Source organism: Scyliorhinus canicula, chromosome 3 (assembly GCF_902713615.1).
Source record: "Scyliorhinus canicula chromosome 3, sScyCan1.1, whole genome shotgun sequence".
In the NCBI taxonomy this organism is placed as follows: domain Eukaryota; kingdom Metazoa; phylum Chordata; class Chondrichthyes; order Carcharhiniformes; family Scyliorhinidae; genus Scyliorhinus; species Scyliorhinus canicula.
Window position 1 is genome coordinate 251,007,779 of NC_052148.1, and position 22,188 is coordinate 251,029,966.

General features: G+C 42.3%; 1 protein-coding gene and 1 long non-coding RNA gene across 2 annotated transcripts in view; both read right to left on the bottom strand.

The window, feature by feature from the left end:
* LOC119963424 (TBC1 domain family member 14-like) overlaps positions 1-11,269 on the bottom strand; it is a 45,067-nt gene extending 33,798 nt beyond the window's left edge. The window contains exons 1-2 of the mRNA XM_038792530.1: positions 10,948-11,269; positions 4,396-4,514 (exon numbers count right to left, since the gene is read on the bottom strand). Of these exons, the coding sequence (XP_038648458.1) occupies positions 4,396-4,514; positions 10,948-10,950 (122 nt within the window). The 5' untranslated portion in view covers positions 10,951-11,269. The remainder of the gene's footprint in view (positions 1-4,395; positions 4,515-10,947) is intronic.
* A 1,787-nt stretch (positions 11,270-13,056) lies between these two features.
* LOC119963425 lies at positions 13,057-18,113 on the bottom strand. Its single transcript, XR_005460099.1, has 2 exons — positions 17,242-18,113; positions 13,057-13,135 (listed from the first exon to the last, which is right to left on the bottom strand). It is a non-coding gene; the product is annotated as an uncharacterized LOC119963425 (long non-coding RNA).
* Between the last annotated feature and the right edge of the window lie 4,075 nt (positions 18,114-22,188).

Here is a 22,188-nt window from a genome sequence, read left to right on the forward strand (position 1 = left end):
GAAGCCATTGTACAATGAAGCTGAAGCCCTTCCAGCTATAACATTGGAGGAGAGTCAGCAGGCCATCCTCCAAGTTTCTTGTCAGCCATTTTCATCACATCCCCTCAGGATTTGATTCCGCACAACTAATTTAACTGATGTTTTGGATTATTATCCCATGGGTCTGCATAATTTAACAATTAGAAAAATAAGTCGAAGAATCTTGAGCCTTAATTTGAGTGTATTTCCTTTGAGGAGGGAGTTCAAAGAAACATGTAGTATATATTTCTCAGTTCTAAACATTTGCACTGCAAATATTTTCTACAGCATCTGAGAAAATTCAATAAGTTTCTATCAAATGATTCAAAACAATTTAAAAAAATAAATTTAGAGTATCCAATTCATTTTTATTTTCCAATTAAGGGGCAATTTAGCGTCGCCAATCCACCGACCCTGCACATCTTTGGGATGTGGGGGCGAAACCCACGCAGACACGGGGAGAATGTGCAAACTCCACATGGACAGTGACCCAGAGCTGGGATCGATCCTGGGACCTCAGCGCAGTAAGGCAGCAATGCTAACCACTGCGCCACCGTGCTGCCCGATTCAAAACAATTCTGACTCAATAGTGTTCCACAAGTGTCAATGTTGCCCTAATAAGATGGATACAAGAAAATAATGATTTAAAGCTACATTATTTACCTTCAGTTTCCTCCCTGCTTTCTCCCAAAGGCAATTCTCATTGAGGCACGTTGCCATAGAGAGAAGCAATTAGTACAACTACGTAGCATTATTTACATACGAATTTATGCAGTGTGTCTCATAAGAACTAGGAGCAGGAGTAGGCCATCTGGCCCCTTGAGCCTGCTCTGCCATTCAATGAGATCATGGCTGATCTTTTGTGGACTCAGCTCCACTTTCCCGCCCGAACACCATAACCCTTAATCCCTTTATTCATCAAAAAACTATCTATCTTTATCTTAAAAACATTTAATGAAGGAGCCTCGCTATTTCTTCCTTGATGATAGATTCCAGCATCTTCCCTACTACCGAAGTTAAACTAACTGGCCGATAATTACCCGCTTTCTGCCTACCTCCTTTTTTAAACAGTGGTGGCACGTTTGCTAACTTCCAATCTGTCGGGACCACCCCAGAGTCTCGTGAATTTTGGTAAATTATCACTAGTGCATTTGCAATTTCCCTAGCCATCTCTTTTAGCACTCTGGGATGCATTCCATCTGGGCCAGGAGACTTGTCTACCTTTCGCCCCATTAGCTTGCCCATCACTACCTTCTTAGTGATAACATAATCTCACATCTCAAGGTCCTCACCTGTCATAGCCTCATTTCCATCAGTCGCTGGCATGTTATTTGCGTCTTCCACTGTGAAGACCGGCCCAAAAAACCTGTTCAGTTCCTCAGCCATTTCCTCATCTTCCATTATTAAATCTCCCTTCTTATCCTCGAAAAGACCAATATTTACCTTAGCCACTCTTTTTTATTTTATATATTTGCAGAAACTTTTATTATCTGTTTTTATATTCTGAGCAAGTTTACTCTCAATCTATTTTACTCATCTTTATAGCTTTTTTAGTAGCTTTCTGTTGCCCCCTAAAGATTTCCCAGTCCTCTAGTCTCCCACTAATCTTTGCCACTTTGTATGCTTTTTCCTTCAATTTGATACTCTCCCTTATTTCCTCAGATAGCCACGGTCGATTTTCCCTCTTTCTACCGTCCTTCCTTTTTGTTGGTATAAACCTTTGCTGAGCACAGTGAAAAATCGCTTGGAAGGTTCTCCACTGTTCTTCAACTGTTTCACCATAAAGTCTTTGCTCCCAGTCCACCTTAGTTAGCTCTTCTCTCATCCCATTGTAATCTCCTTTGTTTGAGCATAAAACACTAGTGTTTGATTTTACCTTCTCACCCTCCATCTGTATTTTAAATTCCACCATATTGTGATCGCTCCTTCGAGAGGATCCCTAACGATGAGATCATTAATCAATCCTGTGTCATTACACAGGACCTGATCTAGGATCACTTGTTCCCTCATAACTTCCATTACATACTGTTCTTGGAAACTATCGCGGATACATTCTATAAACTTCTCCTCAAGGCTGCCTTGACGACCTGGTTAAACCAATCGACATGTAGATTAAAATCCCGCATAACTGCTGTACCATTTCTACATGCATCAGCAGTCTATTTGACTACTAGGGCATCACAGCCAAGTTCAATCTCAACATCAAACATTGTCTATACAAAAAACGTGAGATGAATAGTAGCAACCTTGGTGGAGGTTTATTGCCCCTCACCTGAAACAAATATGTTGAAGTTAAACAGTGTCCCAAAATGAGCCACCAAAGGTTAGCTAACTTTGCACATGTCACAGAGCGAAATTCCATTGTGCTACCACACTGAGTAATGATTAACTGACTGATCTGCTTAGAATGACACAACAAGGCAATGGTTGTCATAGTTTTTAAATAAATTTCTTCTTACCACTAACAGATGGCACCTCCTGGGGTACAGCTTCATTGTAAGCTGGTAGGGCTCAAACAGATTGCTTATCCATTATCTTTTAGGTTAGATGAGTCATTCAGATAATTTAATCATGGGGCATCACAGCCATCACCTATTTTTGTGCACCCCTCTATCCACACACTGGGGGCGCAATGAAACGGCCACGCTGCACCCGAAAAGCAGCTCACCACAGCCCACCTAGGCCGATAGAAGCCAGGAAACCCTGCTCCCGGGATCAACCCGGTTCACAACACCTCAAGATCGAACAGTCTAGACTTTGCGATGTAAACCCCATCCACATCAGCATATTAAAGCGAGACAGATAGTTTCACTTTAATGTGCAGTTTCTCAAGATGCCCGATGCATTGGAATCTATCCCCTCAGGGAGACCTCGGGTAAGCGCCGTTCAGTGCTGGTCGCCACAAATGGCGACCAGGTGGAATGGCATTGTGGGGGTCTCGCAGGGGATCAGACACCCCCAGGTGCATGCCCTTTGAGCAATTTGGTACCCTGGCACTGCTGGTGCCAGCTGGCAGGGGCAGTGTAGCATGCCAGGTTGGCACTGCCAAAGTGGCAAGCTGGCATTTTATTATGCGGTGGAGATCGGGCCAGAGGAATTCTACACAGGTGTTGGGGGGGGGGGGGGGGGGGGGTTGCGGCGACCTCCCATATTGCGGTGAGGCTTGGGTGCTGGGGTCTGGGGTCGCTTCAGGGGCTCCAGAGATCGGGACGCCATTTAAAAATGGCATCCCGATCTCTTGCTACACTGAGGATTCTGGCGAGTGAAGATCCTCAGTGCACAAAACGGGGCTGTGTCAGGTCTCGATCGCAGGTTCCCTGCTGAGGCACCCTATCGAACCTGGGTGCCGTTTTATCGCAGCTGCCGCAAGCACCGGGAAACATGCGGCTAAGCGAGCTCGCTACGGAACTTGTTCCCATTTAGTTAAATCCTGCCCTGAGTAATTAAAATCGAAAAGCTTTGGGCTTTTATAATCACTTGCTTTATGCAAAGTGGATCTATCAATTAATTCTCAATAATCACAATGTAGAATACATAAGAGTGCCCCAAGTTTAGTATTTATCAGTCTTCAATATTCCCTGTAGTATGTTACGACACCCTGGCTAGTGTATGATCGACTGCAGCTCCACAGACACTGGAGTTCCAACACAAGTGAATTAACCAATAATTTGTATAAAATTTGTATAAAATCAGCTTCTGAGCAAAAAGTAAGTAAAAGCAAAAACAATCACACAGAGGAAGGAACATTGCAGAGAAACCCGACCAAACGCCAGAAGCCTTTTATAATGTCCGGCAATTCAAAACAGTCCATTAGCTGACAGCCAAGTCCATCACAATGTCAGCCCTGATCTCCCGTGAATCTGCTGATCCAAAATATAAAGTTCTTTGCAACATGTCTTGTCTGAGGTAAGTCAATCTTGAGTTTACCAGCCAGTTCAATTAAAGGTGAAGTTCATCTTAAAGACATAGGCCCCATTAATTGTCCAGTTAGAAAAATTGAAATAGCAAAACAGAAATTAAATGAAAAAAAAAAAGGGACAGACAGGGATTGACAGGAGGATCCTTACATGTATAATGGACAAATAATTTACCTTAAAACTTAAAAACTTACATCCCTCCCCTTTCAAAAAAAAGAGGTTTAGAAAAACGATCCAACATTTTACTTTTTAGGTCTACACACAATAAAAAGATAGATTGGAAGTTTACAAAACTTACTACCACAAGCCAATTTAGCAAAGCAGTTAGAAAAATACAAACACAAACTGGTCTGAAGGCTACCCGTTTTTTCTCATACATCGCAGGAGAACAAAAAGTACTTTAGGGCATATAATCTTCTTCGAGCTGAACTTTAAAATTAGGGAAGAGGTTAGTACTCACGCTGGCCGATCTTCAAGGATAAGTGCTGTTGTGGAAAGGGGCTCAAAGTCGAGGTTTTTCCTCACACTCTGATTAGGAGAGAGGGGTTTCTGAACTCTCCTAGATCTTTCTTCATATTCCTGCATAAAATAAATAATTCACTTGAATCTCCAATGATAAAGAATATCGCCCATAAGCTAAATATCATCTTCCAAGTAGATACTATCAATTACTATCAACCGTCTACAACAGACCCGAACATGACGACACGAGGAAAAACACGACACTCATCCGGATGCAATATGTGCCAGAATCAATGCACCCAAAGCAGAAACTCCACCCATATTTAGTAGCCCCCCACCCCCTCCCACCGGTAGACCAGCTATTGTCAGTGCTAGCATGATTTGTTTAAGTGCCCTCTGGGATATATAATCTTAAAAGATCTGGCAAGTTTACCTTGATGTTGTGTAGGGGGTTAAGCGAGAAATTGATTGAGAATGCCAAGATTCTTGACTTATATGGTTCTCCAGAGCAAATTGGTGACGCTTACTCTTCACTGGTGTCAGCGATGGGGAAGTAGAAATGTTGCATGGTCAGTGTGGTAATTGCAAACGATCACTCGTATGAGGAAGTGGAATGCAGAAGTGTATAGACAAAGTCAATGATGCAAGATGATACTTTGAATGTGAGTATCATCTTGCATCTTTGACTTTGTCTATATATATATGGTTGTGGAGACCACCTCTTCATTCACCTGATGAAGGAGCTGTGCTCTGAACGCCAGTGTTTCAAAACAAACCTGTTGGACTTTAACCTGGTGTTGCAAAATTTCTTACTGTGCCCACCCCAGTCTAACGCCGACATCTCCACATCCATGTCTTTGTGGAGTTTGCACTTTCTCCCTGTGTCTGTGTGGGTTTCCTCCGGGTGCTCCGGTTTCCTCCCACAGTCCAAAGATATGCAGGTCAGGTGGATTGGCCATACTAAATTGCCGCTTAGTCTCCAAAACATTAAGTGGGGTTACTGGGTTACAGATCCATATCCACCCATCCAGTGCCATTTTCTAACTGCCCCATGACATTCTATGAGAGGTTCATCAAGCAGGATTGCCCATGTTGAAGTGTGTGATGGCTGCTTCTCACTATTTTGATATATGTGGTAATTTCATTGTTAGTCTCAGAAAAAAAAATCTCTCACAATCATTGATATTTAGACAAACTGGCCTGTAATCTCCCAGATTCGTTCTATTTCCCTTTAAATACAATTTCTAACGCCTCGAATTTTCTCCAATTTCTTCAGGATCCAATGCCATCAGCTCCTGGTGCCTTGCTATCGCTTAGACAGACTAACGTATCTAAAATGTTTCCGTTATCTATCACAATATCACTTTTCTCATCAAAGACTACTGCAGGGGTCTTCTCTCGGATATCTTTTCTTTCAGTAAAGGCCAATCCAATGTATCAAATAACTCTACCATTCATTGACCATTCCATCCATGTCCCCGCAGCTCTAGCATCACAATTAAGTCCATTTGTTTGTTTCAGAGGTTAATTTTTTTTTTATAAATGTTTTTATTCAGTTTTCATATTTTATATTGAACAAATTACAAATTGTTAGGAGAGAAAAAAAAAACAAACACGCAAAAATTAACATACATATTTACAGGTAAGCATCTTCGTAGTAGTAACTGCGCCCCCCCCCCCCCCCCCCCCCCCTCAACATGTTTATTTAGTTTGGTTTTGGGCCTTAGCTAGCCATCGAACCCCCGTAACGAACCTGTAGCCCCCCCCCCCTCCCGCTACCTTCCCCCGACTATTCTTCCTCTTGTACATTGGCCACAAATAGGTCCCGGAACAGTTGCATGAATGGCTCCCACGTTCTGTGGAAGCCGTCGTCCGACCCTCGGATGGCAAATTTGATTTTCTCCATTTGGAGAGATTCCGAGAGGTCGGACAGCCAGTCCGCAGCTCTGGGCGGTGCTGCTGACCGCCAGCCAAACAGGATTCTACGGCGGGCGATCAGGGAGGCAAAGGCAAGGGCGTCCGCCCTCCTCCCCAGGAATAGATCTGGCTGTTCTGAAACCCCGAAGACCGCCACTATTGGGCATGGCTCCACCCTCACTCCCACCACTTTGGACATAACCTCGAAGGCGGCTGTCCAGTACTCCACGAGTCTGGGGCAAGACCAGAACATGTGGGCGTGGTTGGCCGGGCCTCTTTGGCACCGTTCACATCTGTCTTCCACCTCCGGGAAGAACCTACTCATACGGGTTCTTGTTAAGTGGGCTCTATGTACCACTTTTAGTTGCGTCAGGCTGAGCCTTGCGCACGTGGAGGTGGAGTTGACCCTATGCAGTGCTTCGCTCCAGAGTCCCCACCCTATCTCCATCCCCAGGTCGTCCTCCCATTTCCTCCTTGTTGCGTCCAGTACGGTGTCGTCCCTATCTACCAGTCGGTCATACATGTCACTACAGTTCCCTTTCTCTAGGATACTTGCGTCCAGTAGGTCTTCCAGTAGTGTCTGTCGTGGCGGTTGTGGGTACGTCCTTGTCTCCTTTCGTAGGAAGTTTTTGAGCTGCAGGTACCGTAGCTCGTTCCCCCCAGCTAGCTGAAATTTCTCTGTCAGTTCGTCCAGTGTTGCGATCCTGTCGTCCGTGTATAGGTCCCTGACTGTCAGTGTCCCCCCGTCCTGCCTCCACCTTTTGAAGGTGGCGTCAGTCAGTGCTGGTGTGAACCTATGGTTGTTGCAGATGGGAGCCCTGTTCAACATTTTGGTCAGGCCAAGTTGCTGCCGCAGTTGGTTCCAGGATTGGAGGGTGGCTGTCACCACTGGGCTGCTGGAGTGTTTTTTGGGTGGGGATGGGAGTGCTGCCGTGGCGAGGGCCCGGAGGGAGGTTCCCATGCAGGAGGCCTCCTCCGCACGCACCCACTCAGCTTCTGGCTCCTGGATCCATCCCCTTACTCGCTCGGCTGTTGCTGCCCAGTGGTAGAATTGTAGATTCGGGAGGGCTAACCCTCCCCTCGTTTTTGCTTTTTGTAAGACCTTCTTTGGGATCCTAGCATTTTTACCCCCCCATACGAACGCCATGATGAGTTTGTCCAGCGCTTTGAAAAAGGCCTTGGGGATGTAGATCGGAATGGATCTAAACAGGAAGAGGAACCTGGGCAGTACGTTCATTTTGATCGTCTGAACTCTCCCCGCGAGGGAGAGCGGGAGTGTGTTCCATCTTTGCAGGTCCTTTTTAACTTCCTCTGTCAGGCTGGTGAGGTTCCATTTGTGGATCCCTTTCCAGTCATGGGCTATTTGGATCCCCAGGTAGCGGAATTTATGTCGGGCTTGTTTGAACGGCAGCCCCTTTAGTGCTGCCCCCCCCCCCCCCCCCCTCCCCCCCCTTGCGGGTGTACTGGGAAGATCTCACTTTTGCTCATGTTGAGTTTGTAGCCCGAGAAGGCTCCAAACTCTTTCAGGAGCGCGATGATTCCGTCCATGCTGCTTTGTGGGTCCGAGATATAGAGGAGCAGATCATCCGCATAGAGTGAGACTCTGTGCTCTCTACCTGTTTCAGAGGTTAATTAATTGAGAATGGGTATAATTCATTGTAACCTGCACAAACTAAAATAACATTGCTCGAGATGAAAACAGAAACGTGTTCGGAGTCATGTCTGGAACACAACTAGCACAGATGTGTGATGTTTAAGTCGGAATTAAACAGCAAAAGATGCTGATCACCCACAAAATTCATGATAAACTGCAATCAGAAGACGGAACCAATTATTTTAGATGAGAATTACTATTTATATACTTATCACTGGGAAACGACTTGAACAGCATTAACACATTTAAATAGATTGGACTAAATATGGCTCACAACTTACATTTAAATGTTTAAATAGCTAAAACAGCAACAGGAAACTTTAACAAGGAATGGCAGTGCATGCTGTACATAGTAATTCCACCTGGCTATGGCAAATGCTTAATTATAAAATAAATTATGGAAGCAACAACCAAAGCGGTTTACATTACTAGAACTTACACAACTTTCTAGAACAGAGCTAACTGGTCCGAATGTCGAGCAATTATTTCCATATATTGAGAGTGTAATGCTGAAACCCAAAAAATCATCCAAAGAAAATATTTTGTTTGGGAATTGATTTCCAACTAAGAATCGGAAAAGCAAGATCCAGTGAGATTTTTCAACTATCCACAATCATACTTTCCAGTACAGATCATACAATATCAATCAGAAGTAGAAACCTAAACTGAATTGTTATTTTCTTCAACTTAAGAGATAGTGAAGACAATTGTGCTGCCGTTGTTGCCTGGTCAAGCAGAGTTAGGCCATCACAGGAATCTGGAACCTTCTCCACCTTATGTCTCAGCACTTAGTGAAACTTATAACTGAGCCATTTAGGAAACTGGGCTGTTTGACTTAAATGGCTGAATTGGTTGTGCCTCTATCACTTCAGCCATCCAGCAAGCAAGAACCCAAAATAATTAATTGACTGGAGCACAGAGCTGGGAGACAACCTTCCATTCTACACTCTCCTGATTACTTAAAGCAAAAAAAGAAAGCAAATGACTGCAGCAACTACATTTCCCTTGAAACCTTCTGCATTGCACATTTCAGCAATGCCACCCAAAGTTTTTCCAGGAATCGGTGGATATAGCCGACTTTTATTCGCCTGTCCTAATCCATCGTGGCTCATCAGCTTGGGCACAGCCCATATTTCATTTAGAAAATTATTCCCAAGAGACTGACCAAGTAACTTTGACAAAATCTAATGATCACAACCAAAAGCCAAAATCATCCTCGACAGGTTGCAAAATAATAAATCAACCCAAAGGTACTGACTCGACATAATTAAAATACCCCACGGTGCAATGAAAGGCTGTACTAATCAAACAATAATGAATTTTAATCAGGATTGATCAATGCTGTCATACATCGGGCTTCCAATACAATCTTAGCTTTCTGCTTTACTCCCAAAAGGTTTTCTCTCCAAAAATGTTGAGTTTATTGTACTTTCTTAATAGATGTATCATGTTCAATACTTTTCTCAAGACAAGATGTATTATTGCAGTGTTCTTCAAAGTCGGGGGCGCGACCCTCGGGTGGGTCGCGGCTGGTGTCGGGAGGGTCGCGGAGCCGTTGTCCGCGGCGCTCCCGGTCGCGCAAATCCCTGCGCAGCAGCCGCAAACATGTTTTTAAAAAATTTGGCTGCATTGTGCATGTGCGCCAATAATCGGGCCGCATGCGCAGTGCGGCCGCTATTTTTTAAAAAAATGGTTGCAGCTTTTTGTTTTACAAGTTCTGTAGTGGTTTTTATTCATTTATTTTGTTCGTTTAATTATTATTTTTTTCATTTATTTTACTCATTTTATTTTTTATATATTTTTTAAAAGTTCAGGGGGGGTTTATTTGATTAAATTTTACAGGAAAAAAATTCAGAACTTCGGACAGATGGGGACTCCATACTTTCCGACACCGGAAGGCTTCACCTTCATCCAACAGGTTCCATTGGAGGAGCGTGTATGAGGGCCAAAGGGACCCAAAACCATTTCCTCCATTTTTGTCAGCAGCAAACAAGCTAAGAGAAAATGGTGGGTTGCGCAGGTCGGCCGGCGTGGGTCGCAAAGGTCCGCCGACGTGGGTCGCGAAGGTCGGCCGGGTTGGGTCCCGAAGGTGGGCCGGTTGGTAAAAATGGGTCCCCGGAAATAAAGTTTGAAGGACACTGTATTATTGCGATACAATCAAAACCTGCAAATGCAATTAAAATAAATTCATTCCCACACTTCAGATTGAAAAGTGTTTCACTAATTATAATGACATGTAGTAAATTAATCTATTCTACAAACACGAATCTGAACTGCATTTACAGCATATTAATTTCCACATATTAACTGGGATCCCATTGTATCCCTTTACCCTTCCACATATTTGCATGACTGCACCCCGTTGAAGTAAATAATACGTCAACACTACCATTAGATTTACTAGGCTTGTCCTTTAAACAGATGACAACCTTCTTTCACCTACTGAAGCATGGAAATACAAACTTAAATTGTTGAATGATTGCCATTTTGCAGGTTGGCTATATGCATAGCATACAAACCCTTTTACACGGAGAAGAAAAATATGAATTTAATTTGAATAAAATAAGTATTTAACATGGTAACGTTAGCACACACATTTGATTGTTGGTGACCAAGTTCAACACAAAAATAAACACACGGTACTCTGCAGAAAATGAATTTGATCAATAAAAACAAATTTTGATAAAGTTAATCTTGAGCTCATGACTTTTCCAATACATTCTAGTAATATCATTGTATCAGCTTCAGAAGGACGCATTCCCCATGGAAGTCGGAATTAAATCTTTATGAAATGAAGCTGAAAGCAGTGTCACCTACAAACTGATTCATGACCATTGTTCCTGGTGTGTGCTGACAAAACAGGAAGAAAAGCTGTATAAAAAAAAAACTTATTTCTAATCTTTTTAATACCTATAATTAAAGGCCGGCATCTTGTATAAACAAGCACTCTACCATCACAGCTTTAAGGTGTGTACTTACCATGAAAGCTGGCCTCACAACAATCCAGGGGATAGCAACAATGAAATGCCTTCATTATGTGCCTCAGAAGCTCAAACTGCTTTTTCTGCAAAACACACTACAGCATTCGAGGCTAGCTAACTCATCTCTTGTGACCTTCTCTCCCTCTCTCTCCAAGTTCATACCACTGCAAGCATAAAATCACGGAGGTCTGCAGTTAACCGCCGACAGTGAGGAAAAAAATCTGCAGCCATATTAATCATCTGCAGAGAGGAAACATCCAATCAGTTCTCTCAGATTTCCCCTGTAATGCCTTAGCCTCGTATCACGGCTAGGAAAGCATTCAGGTTCAAATGAATTTGACACTGCCTCCTAGGTTTGTATACAATTATTGATGTACCATGGTAGTACAGCAGAGGATTAAACTGAAATCCCTGTTGCGGAGGCATTATTAGCCTATTATAGAAAGAAAGTATTTAATCAAGCAATCAGATTTAAGTATCTCTTTGAAAAATTTGTGGCACTTTTATAGTAGTTTTAAAAAATGTATTTATTCAAAGTTTTTCAATACGTTTTACAGAACACTCAAAAAAGGAAAATAATACAAAGAAAAAAAGGCAACATGCCAACCCAACAGAACAACTTTACCCTCTAAACGATAAACAGTTTAACAAATTAACACCCAACTCAAAACAAAATAGGGCAAGCGGCCCTTTCAAAAAGGAAAATAAATCCCCCCCACGTTGCTGCTGGTGTTGACCTCCACCTAACGTTCCGCAAGAAAGTCAAGGAACGGTTGCCACCACCCGGAAAACCCCTGCAAGGACCCTCGCAAGGCAAACATTATCTTCTCCAACCTAAGAAACCCCGCCATGTCATTGATCCAAACCTCCACACTTGGGGGCTTCGCGTCCCCCCACAATAACAAGAGTCTTCTCCGGGCTACCAAGGAGGCAAAGGCCAGAACTGCGGCCTCTTTCGACTCCTGCACTCCCGGATCCTCCGATACCCCAAATAACGTTATCCCCCAACTCGATTTTACCTGAGTATCCAAGACCTTGGACATGACCTTTGCAAAGCCCTTCCAAAACACCGCAAGCGCCGGGCACGCCCAGAACATATGGGCATGGTTTGCTGGGCTCCCCGAACATCTCACACATCTGTCCTCCACCCCCAACAATTTACTCATCCTCACCTCTGTCATATGCACCCTGTGTACCACTTTAAACTGGATCAGGCTGAGCCTGGCGCAAGATGAGGAGGAATTGACCCAGCCCAGGGCGTCAGCCCACAGGCCCTCATCCAGCTCCTCCTCCCATTTGCCCTTCAACTCCTCCACTGAGGCTTCCTCCGCCTCCTGCAACTCCTGGTAGGCACTTTTATAGTTGATAAAACAAAAGAAAATTTGGACTCCCAGCTTCCTCTGCATCAAGTAAAACTTTGAAGCAATTGCCTGTATAGTTTCTGATCACTTTTAAGCATTTAACAGATTTGTACAGAGTATTGTTTTTCATAAATCACAGGATGCTGGCCAGACTTCCTGAATGTTAGCATGAAGATAAAGGCAGACAAGTGAACACCATCAGCTGAGGACCAAATCTCATCCCACTGTTCAGAGACAGGCACAGGGCAAAGTTAGGGGGTGGGGCAGGACTGTCATCTTGCCTCTACACACCCTCTACACCTAGACTGTAACAAGCCCGAGCACAAAACTGAAAAAAATAATAGAAAAGCTAACACCAATATTGAACAGCTGATTTACAATAATATACAAATATATTTCCCATTCTGGCTGAAATAATCTTGGGCCTGCCCCTGAGAGTGGAAGGCAAACCCCCACTTGCTGAAACTACCAAGAAAAATGGTTCACAATGAAACCTCAGACAATGAGCCACGGACCAGTTTTCAGGCTGAGCACAAATATATACTCCAGATATGCAGGAAAAGGGTAGTTAATCTTGTGCATTAAAATTCAAACTGGTCCCCGAACAGGATCTTGGCCTTATACCTACTTACGATTTTACCGTTCACCATCTACAAAGTCCCTTTGCCGTTGTGACTACTTTGAATCTCTGAAGATACATGTTAAACGAATGGATGCTGTGGTATGAAGAGACAAATGTCTAGCTTCTTTTCACAAACACCTTTATTTCACTTTAACAGACTCTGCACTAAACTCAATCATCACATCACAAGATCCCGAGTCCACCTAAAGCCCCTTTACATATCAGTGTCAATCATTGAACACTTAACATAAATGAGACAACTAATTGCAATGTCTCTTAACCCATTACTTAACAGTCTCCCCTTCCTTGGAGAAAAAAAACCAATGAGGTGAAAACAACATTTCAAGAAACTATAATTTCAAGAAACTAAAACACACACCTGATTCCCCCCCCCCCCCCTTTTCTTTTTAGAAGAAAAAAAAACATTCACAGAAACAGGCGCCCTTCATTCACAATATCTAAAAGTTTCTGTGAACGGGCCCCTCTTTTCATGAAACAGTCCGACAGTTGATAGCTACTATCAACCCATTTAATTTTTGTTATTTCCCCTCTGTGCAACATCTGCTTTAAACTTGCAATGTCTATCCGTAACCTCTTTTCATTGACACTTTTTGTAGAGTGCATATCCATAGGGATTTATTGTCAATGTGACAGTCAATAGGTATATTACCCAAATTTCTGTCAATATCTGACTTATATAAAAAGCCATATCCACCGCTTCCACTAAGCTTAATGTCTCAGCAGCCAAAGTGCTTTTGACCACTCCTTATTTTCTTTGTTTCCCACACAAGAGGGCAACATTTACCATTGTTCCCCAAAAGGAAAATTATAGAACCACCTGCACTTTAAACTCCATCACATAAATTTGCATAGGACGCATCACTATAAACTATGAGTTTTAAATGCCTAGGATCACCTAAAACAGGGAATCTACCCTTAAGTCCTGATCATCTAAGTTTTCTTCAAATCCCCTTGCCACAAGCCTGGCTTTTGCCTTATAAGTTCCATCTGGAAGAACCTTTTCTGTACAAATCCATTTGTGGGATAGAGCTTTTTGTCCCCTATCCGGTGCTTCCGTGTATACCCCAAATTCACTCCAACTATGCAATTCTTGCTGTTTAGCATCTTTGATAACTTTTTCATCTAATTTATTTGAAGCCACCAAAATCTCACATGCATGTGGGCTTCTACTTCTATTAGTATTCGTAGTCTTACTCCTGTTCCGAGATCTTGATAAACTACATCCCCTTTCCTGCCTGGTATCTCTTTCTGTACTGCTACTGCTTGATCTTTCACTTCTGTAGCGGGATGTCCTTTCAATAATTCTCAACCTTTTCCTGCAAACCTGTTCACTGTCCGATGTACTATCTGAACTGGCACTGCGTTTCTGTGCCCTCCATTTTTGAACTTCGTTTTCCCAATCCATCGTCTTAACTTCCTCCCCTGAATGCTGTACATTCAACCAATGTTTATACTTTCCAGTGGCCTTCCCTGCTCTACTAATAACAGTTGCATCCTTCCATTGACTAGACCCTTCAGGCAAGTATGTCACTTTTGTACCAACCTTTGGCAGTTGCCCTTTCGGAAAAATGGCCTGATCTAATTTATCAGAAGTGTTGTGTTCCTCTACAGAAACCCTGTCTATATCAGTTAACTGGTCCTCATAGTTCTGTAACACATGCGTACCAGATGACTCTGGTTCCTTGTCATGTCTGCTCTGTCTAAATTTGAAATCGGTACCCATTATCCTTGATGAATGTACCCTAACAGTTTGATTACTATGTTGCAAAATAAATGTTTTGCCATCTATGCCTATGATCTTCCCTGAGCCTTTCCATTCATTAGAATTGTCTCTCTTATAGTATACCATGTCTCCTTGCTGAAAAACGGCATCTGAAGGCCGTACATTATGTCTTAAAGCTCTGCAAATTCTTTCAGAGACTTCTGCTTCCAAAAAAGCTTTTCTACTGCTATGTAACACATTTAAATGTTCAGCAAAACCTGAGCTAATTGTAGTCCCTTCCCAAGCTGGAGGCTGGTCATCCAAAATGGAGGGAATTTTAGGATTTCTACCAAACACTAATTGATAAGGACTATAGCCCCCAACCATCTGCAATGAATTCTTTGCATGTACCGCCCATGCTAAAGCTGAATTTAGCGTGCAGTTTGGTCGATCTCCCAAAATTTTCCGAAGCATGTCATCGATAACAGCATAATTTCTTTCGCAGACACCATTACTAAACGGGCTTTCTGCAGCCGTATTCATAACTCTGATATTCATGTTTTCACACATATCCCTAAACTCACCATTTGCAAATTCTCCCCCATTGTCCGTAAAGAATTTTGCTGGTGGACCCATTCCTGTCCCGATCCATTTTTCCACAATTTTATCCAAAATTACTCTCTTTTCTTTACTTCGTACAATCGTTGATTGACTAAATCTGGTTGCTAAATCTCCAAAATGCAAAATAAATATATTATTTGCTTTATCCCAGATCTTAAGGTCCATGGCCACAATGTCATTAAAATCCCTGGCCAAAGGTAGGGTTACTATCGGTCGTGTTGGTGTCCTTCTGTACTTCCTACAAACTTCACAGCGATCACTAACCTGTTCTATCAGCTTAGAATAGTCTTCATCCCTTACCCCTGCATCCTTTAATAAATTTTTCAACCTCCGAGGAGACGGATGTGCAAATTGCCTATGCAGGTTTACTACAATAAGCTTTTTACCAGCTAAAGTCGCATTATCAACTGCCATTAACACATCCTTAACCACTCTACTCGAAACATTATTTGTCAATAATGGAATACAATAATGTCCCGACTGTGTAAATTGTAAGTCCACCATCTTTCCAAAAACTGTTGCCTTATTCTGTTCCATATCCAGCTTCATGTGTGCTTTCTTCATCGACGGTCTGCTCAGAAGCAAAGGTATCTCACTTGATACAACATCCGTGCTAATAAAATGATTCATTCCAGCAAGGGATCACCACTCTTTTCAGCGACTTCAGAGTATTATCATCCCCAAACCTGAAACTTGTGGAAATTTTAAATTCCTTAACCTTGTTACGATTTTCAGCATCCAATCAGTCCAGATAACATTTTAACCAGTCAATCCCACACACAGTAGATTTGCAGCCACTGTCCAATACAGCAGAGTTGAAAGATTCTGCAACCAACACCCTCATTACCGGTGTAAAACAGCTTGTTAATAGGACAATGCCTTCTTTCTGGTCACTATCTTTTCCCTCTTCTGACTCTTCCATGTCATGTGTCGCTTCAAATACTCTATCATAACGAGTTGGACAGTTGAAAGCATAATGGTATTGAGAGTCACATCGAAAACATCGATTTATCATGCTCCGTGCATTTCTGGGGTTCATCCTCCTATTGTAGGTTCTAACTGGGTTTCTGTCTTCATAATTTCCTTGTCTCGGTCTCCTTTTATAGTCTTGAGTCCTGTTCGTAGCCATACGATTTTGCTATCCTGTTAGTAATGTATCTTCCATATTCTGCCTTATTGCAGGCTGACCTATTTGGGTCATCAGAGCCATTTTTTAAAGCTGTTGTCATCTGTTCGAATAAGGTATCGTTATCCGTAAACTGAATTCCTGTCAAAACCAAGAGCCTATCCATGTTGCTCACTCTAGCAGAGTCAAATAATTTAAAGGCCAACACAGACTGTGGAAATTCCAGCCTGTGTTTCTGCAGCCTTTTATAAAGTCTGCCAAATTCCATTATATAGTCTTCCATAGATAAATCCTCCATTTTCCGGAACTTATCAAAATCCGACCATGCTTCATACGCACTTAGCAAGTCATCTTTCTTATAAATCTTATCCATATAAAGTAATAAAGTCGCCAGACCTTCTTCTGAGTCTAACTCTTCCACCTGCAGCTCAGAAAGCACTTTGTTTTGGATTTTACTGCCATACGGTAACGAAAGAGCCAATGCCATACCTTGCTTTCTCTTTCCTAAAGCAGTCACCTTAGTCCTCATAACTACCGCACTTCTCCATTGGTCGTATGATTCCCTTTCAGAAAATAAGGGAGGATAATCATATCCGGCCATCTTCGTCCTGAGTTCACCATATATCCCCTTTTTTTCACTCCTTGGTTTGAACTGGAAAAATTGTATCTTTCAATCCGTCACATTTACACAGCAGCCGTCCTCTGCTACCAGTTGTTAAACGAATGGATGCTGTGGTATGAAGAGACAAAAGTCCAGCTCCTTTTCACAAACACCTTTATTTCACTTTAACAGACTCTGCACTAAACGCAATCATCAAATCACAAGATCCCGAGTCCACCTGAAGCCCCTTTACATATCAGTGTCAATCATTGAACACTTAACATAAATAAGACAATCATTGAACATTTAACATAAATGAGACAACTAATTGCAATGTCTCTTAACCCATTACTTAACAATACATACATTGAAAATAAACAGTAATGAAGAAAATTTTAAAATGTACCTGTATTTCAAATAGATGCTTGTATTTGAACCCTGGATTTCAAACCTTTTCACTGGACTGAGAGGCATTTCCTCATTGACAAATGAACATTTGTACATTGAAGATTGCCTGAACTATACCAACATTTTGGCTCTATCCTAATGTGCACCAGCCAGACCAAGAATTTCTTCAATTGATCATACATACTCAACAAGAAAGCAAGCGATTGGTTTTCCAGTATTTGCAATTTCTTGCTCTTTATATTATACCAGGATTTCCTTTTGACAAAAAAAAGTGTAATATGAAAGAGAAACAGAAGAAAACAAATGCTCTTTCAATATTTAGCCCCCTGAATGGGCGTGCAGTTAATTAGTGACAGAAAATAAGATTAAGTTTCTTGTTCAATAATTGATGAGGCACTTGGCAATTCGGGTCCATGGGGCAGGAGATGAGGACAATAGGTTAGCATAAATTAAGGATTGGTTAACAGACAGTAAACATGGCATTTAGGGTTGGTAGGCCCTATTAGCTGGGTACTAGGTTTTACCTATTTTACAATCTGCATCGATGACTCAGATTTTGGGGCCAAGAGTAATTTATCCAATCTTCCCAAGCGAGGAAAATTAGATAGGAAAGGAAACTGCAGGGAATACGGATATGGGCCGCAAAGGATTAGTGACAGGTTGTGTAAGTGGACAGGAACATGGCAAATGGGTTATAATGTGGAGAAATGTGAAGCGCCCATTTTGGAAGGAAAAAATGAAAACCAGAATATTTTTTCCATGGCGGGAGACTGAGAAATGCTGCACTCGGCCACAAGAGTGCCCTTGTAAACAGATATCAAAGTTAACACACAAGAACTCAGGAAGACAAATGGCAGGTTCGCTTTTAATACTAAGCTTTTAATAGCTAAGAAGTAGAGTATAAGAATAATACAATTATGTAGGGCCACAGTGAGACATCAGTCGTACTCTGTACAGTTTTGGTCTCCAATCCCAAGGATGGATGTACCTGCCTTACTTGGGAGGCAATAAGGATCACTAGACTTATTCTTGGGATCAGAGGATTGCTGTGCAGAGATTGGGCAGATACTGTCTATGTTTCATAGGATATTGGAGATTGAGAAGTGATCTAATTGAAACATAACATTCTTAAGGGTCTTGGCAGGATAATTGCAAAAGGATGTATCTATGCATACAACCAGGATTCATAGTTTTGGAACATAGCGTCAGCCATCTCAAACTGAACAGAAAATAAATTTTTTCACTCAAGGTTTGTGAACTTTTAGAATTCTCCATCTCGGAGCTGGGAATGCTCACCGAAGACAAATGTTGGGGACAGGGTCAGAAGAGAACTGAAACCCTTCTTCCCATTCCCCTCCTGGGCATAGTTAGTCTGGTTTTGGAAACAAAGATGGGTGGGTGCCTCTTCGCCCTCTTGGGTATGCAGTTAATTTGAATAGTAGCAGCAAGCTTTTGTGGTTTTAAATAAAGAGTTATTAATTCACACGTACACAAATACATGTTCAAGAGAAATTATAGTTGAAGACAATAGTGCAAGCTGTAAACATGAGTAGTTAATAGTTTGCTTGCTGGGTTCATCTTTGAAGGCCACAATCATTGTGTGCGTGTTAAAGAAAGGGGTCCTGAGCCAACTATGAGGATTATTGCAGCATTCCCTGAAGAGATAAATGTTCAGCAGGTTCACAAAGTTAGGCACTTCTATCTTTTATATACAGCAGAAGGTCAAACTGCTTTACAGGTGGAGTTGGATTAGCAATCAAGCTTTGCGGCACGCGCGTTTGCGCGGGGGGGGGGGGGGGGGGGGGGGGGGGGGGGAGGACATTTTCAAGATGTTGCATCCTCCAAGTTGAACAACATTTCAGTATTACCGTCTTGATCTGCATGTGATATTCTACAGTGGTGCTCTTCGCAGACTCTTAGGTCTCGTTGGGTCTTTGGTTAATAAGGCATTTTGATATCAGAAGCCAGTTTTGGTCACATGATCAACAGCTAATGTCCACCTGGAATGACTTAAAAGTCAAATGTCATTGCCATAAGACCATAAGATATAGGAGCAGAATTAGGCCATTTGGCCCATCGAGTCCGCTCCGCCATTCAGTTACGGCTGATATGTTCCTCATCCCCATTCTTCTGCCTTCTCCCATAACCCCGATCTCCATATTAATCAAGAAAGCCCATTTTTAATCAAGAACACCGTATTTGTGGGCGACAGACAAAGCGCTGAATGGTGAAATCTGACAGTTGTTCCTTCTTAGCACATCAGAACTAGGAGTAGGCAATTTAGCTTCTGGAGTCTGCTCCACTGTTCAATACGGTCATGGATGATTTCATCATGGCCTCATTGCCACCGACATGCCCATTCTCCATAACCCTTAAACCCCACACCAGTTAGAAATCTGTCTTACCAGTTAAAAATCTGTCTAACACCCCCTTAAATTTACTCACTATCCCAGCATCCACCACACTCCAGTGTAGCGAATTCCACAGATTCACAAACCTTTGGGAGAAGTAGTTTCTCCTCATCTCGGTTTTAAATTTGCTACCCCTAATCCTGAGACTATGAGCTCTCATTCTAGAGACCCACAAGAGGAAACATCCGTTCCATGTCTACTTTATCTATGCCATCAATCATCTTATGTACCGCCATTTGATCTTTCCTCATTCTTCTAAACTCTAGAGATTAGAGGCCTAAACTGCTCAATCTCTCTTCATATGACAAGCCCCTCATCTCTGGAATCAATCTAGTGAACACTTCTCTGAACTGCCTCCAATGCCATTCCACCCTTCTCAAATAAAGGGACCAAAACTGTGCACAGCACTCCTGGTGTGGTCTCACCAATGCCTTGCATAATTGCAACAACACTTCCTTACCTTTATACTCTATTCCTTTGGTTATAAATGCCAACATTCCATTTGCTTTATTACCTGCTGTACCTGCATGCTAGTTTTCTGTGACTTATGCACAAGGACACCTTGATCCCTCTGCATTGAAGCACCAACTCAATGGAGATAAAGGACAGCTCTTCACAGCCACTTGTGTGTTAACTTGTTTTTGGCATTCTCCTTGTTAAATTGCAAACTTGGAAACATGAAGTCTGGAAGTCCACTAATTTTGAGTATGGAGTAAACCTTGAACAATGAATTCCACAGAGGTGTTCTGGCTGGTATATCCATTCAAGGGGGAGGCCCTCACCTAGGATGGTTCAATTAGGATCTTCCTACTCAAAGCTTGGGCAGCGTTGGTGAATTTCAGAAGTCACCATACACCTGGCAGCCATCTTAGCTATCTTGTTAGTGTTCATTTAGAAAGTCCCAGATGCTTGAACACAAACAAAATCCATGTCTGCAGTTGAGTTAGAAGATTAGCTATGATGTTATGGAATGGTGGAGAAGGCTCATAAGGGCCAAATAGTCTACTCTGTTTTTTATTTATTTTCTTAAATGATTTGATATTTCCAGAGGATCATAATATGATTTGTCTTTTTGGGTAGGGAATAGATGGCAGGAACAAGTAATTGTTTCAGAATCTTACAATATATTTACAGTAGACCGAGAGGTTTGGAGAATGTAGGTAACGTTATGAAGGTAGTTTATAGTCTGTGACTTGTTCATAGACTTTCTATGAAAGTATTAGTCAAAGTGGCACATAACAGGGTGCAGGTATAGATCTGCCAGATGTCATTCTACCACTAATGCCATTCTGTAAATGGCAACATCACATTCCAGAACACACGTGCTTATTTTTGAATTTACTTTTTGAAAACAGTAATATTAAATTATAATAGGGTAACCAAAGGTATCAGACTTTTAAGATAACAGAAACATAGAAGATAGGAGGAGGAGGCCATTCGGCCCTTCAAGCCTGCTCAGTCATTCGTCACGATCATGGCTGACCATCCAACTCAATAGCCTAATCTAGCCGCCTCTTGAATGTATTCAATGTCTTAGCCTTAATTATTTCCTGTGGCAAGTAATTCCACAGGCTCGCCACTCTTTGGGTGAAGAAATGTCTCCTCATCTCTGTCCAAAATGGTCTATCCCAAATACTCAGCCCTTGCTGTTTGTGGTCAATATAAATGATTTAGACGCGAGTGTAGGAGGGTTGATCAGTAAATTTGCAGATGATGCGTAAATTGGTGGGGAGGTAGTGAGGGGGATAGTCTTAGATTACAGGAGGGTATAGACGGGCTGGTCAATAGCAAATGGAATTCAATCTGGACAAGTGTGAGGTGATGTCCTTTGGCAGGACAATACATCATGAATGGCACGACCCCAGGAAGCACCGAGGATTAGAGAGACCTTCGTGTCCATATACACCAGTCCCTTAAGGTACATTATAGTGTCCATATTCACCAGTCCCTTAAGGTACATTAACCATATCCCTTCTTATCCACTTCATACAAGAAGGGATATGGTTAACGTGCCTTCATTAGCTGAGGCATGGAGTTTAAGAGCAGGGAGGTTATGCTGGAACTGCATAAAACATCGTGTGCAGTTCTGGAAACAACATTATAGGAGCGATGTCAAAACACTGGAATGGGTGCAAAGGAGATTTACCAGGATGTTGGCTGTGATGGAGAGTTTTAGTTATGAAGAGAGATTGGATAGAATGGGACTATTTTTCTTAGAACGGAAGAGACTGGGGGGGGGGGGGGGGGAGACAGGATTATGATGCATAAAAATAAGGGGGAATGATAGAGTAGACAGGAAGAAACTTTTCCCCTTGGTGGAGGGATCAATGACCAGGGGGCATAGATTTAAGATAAGGGGCAGGAGG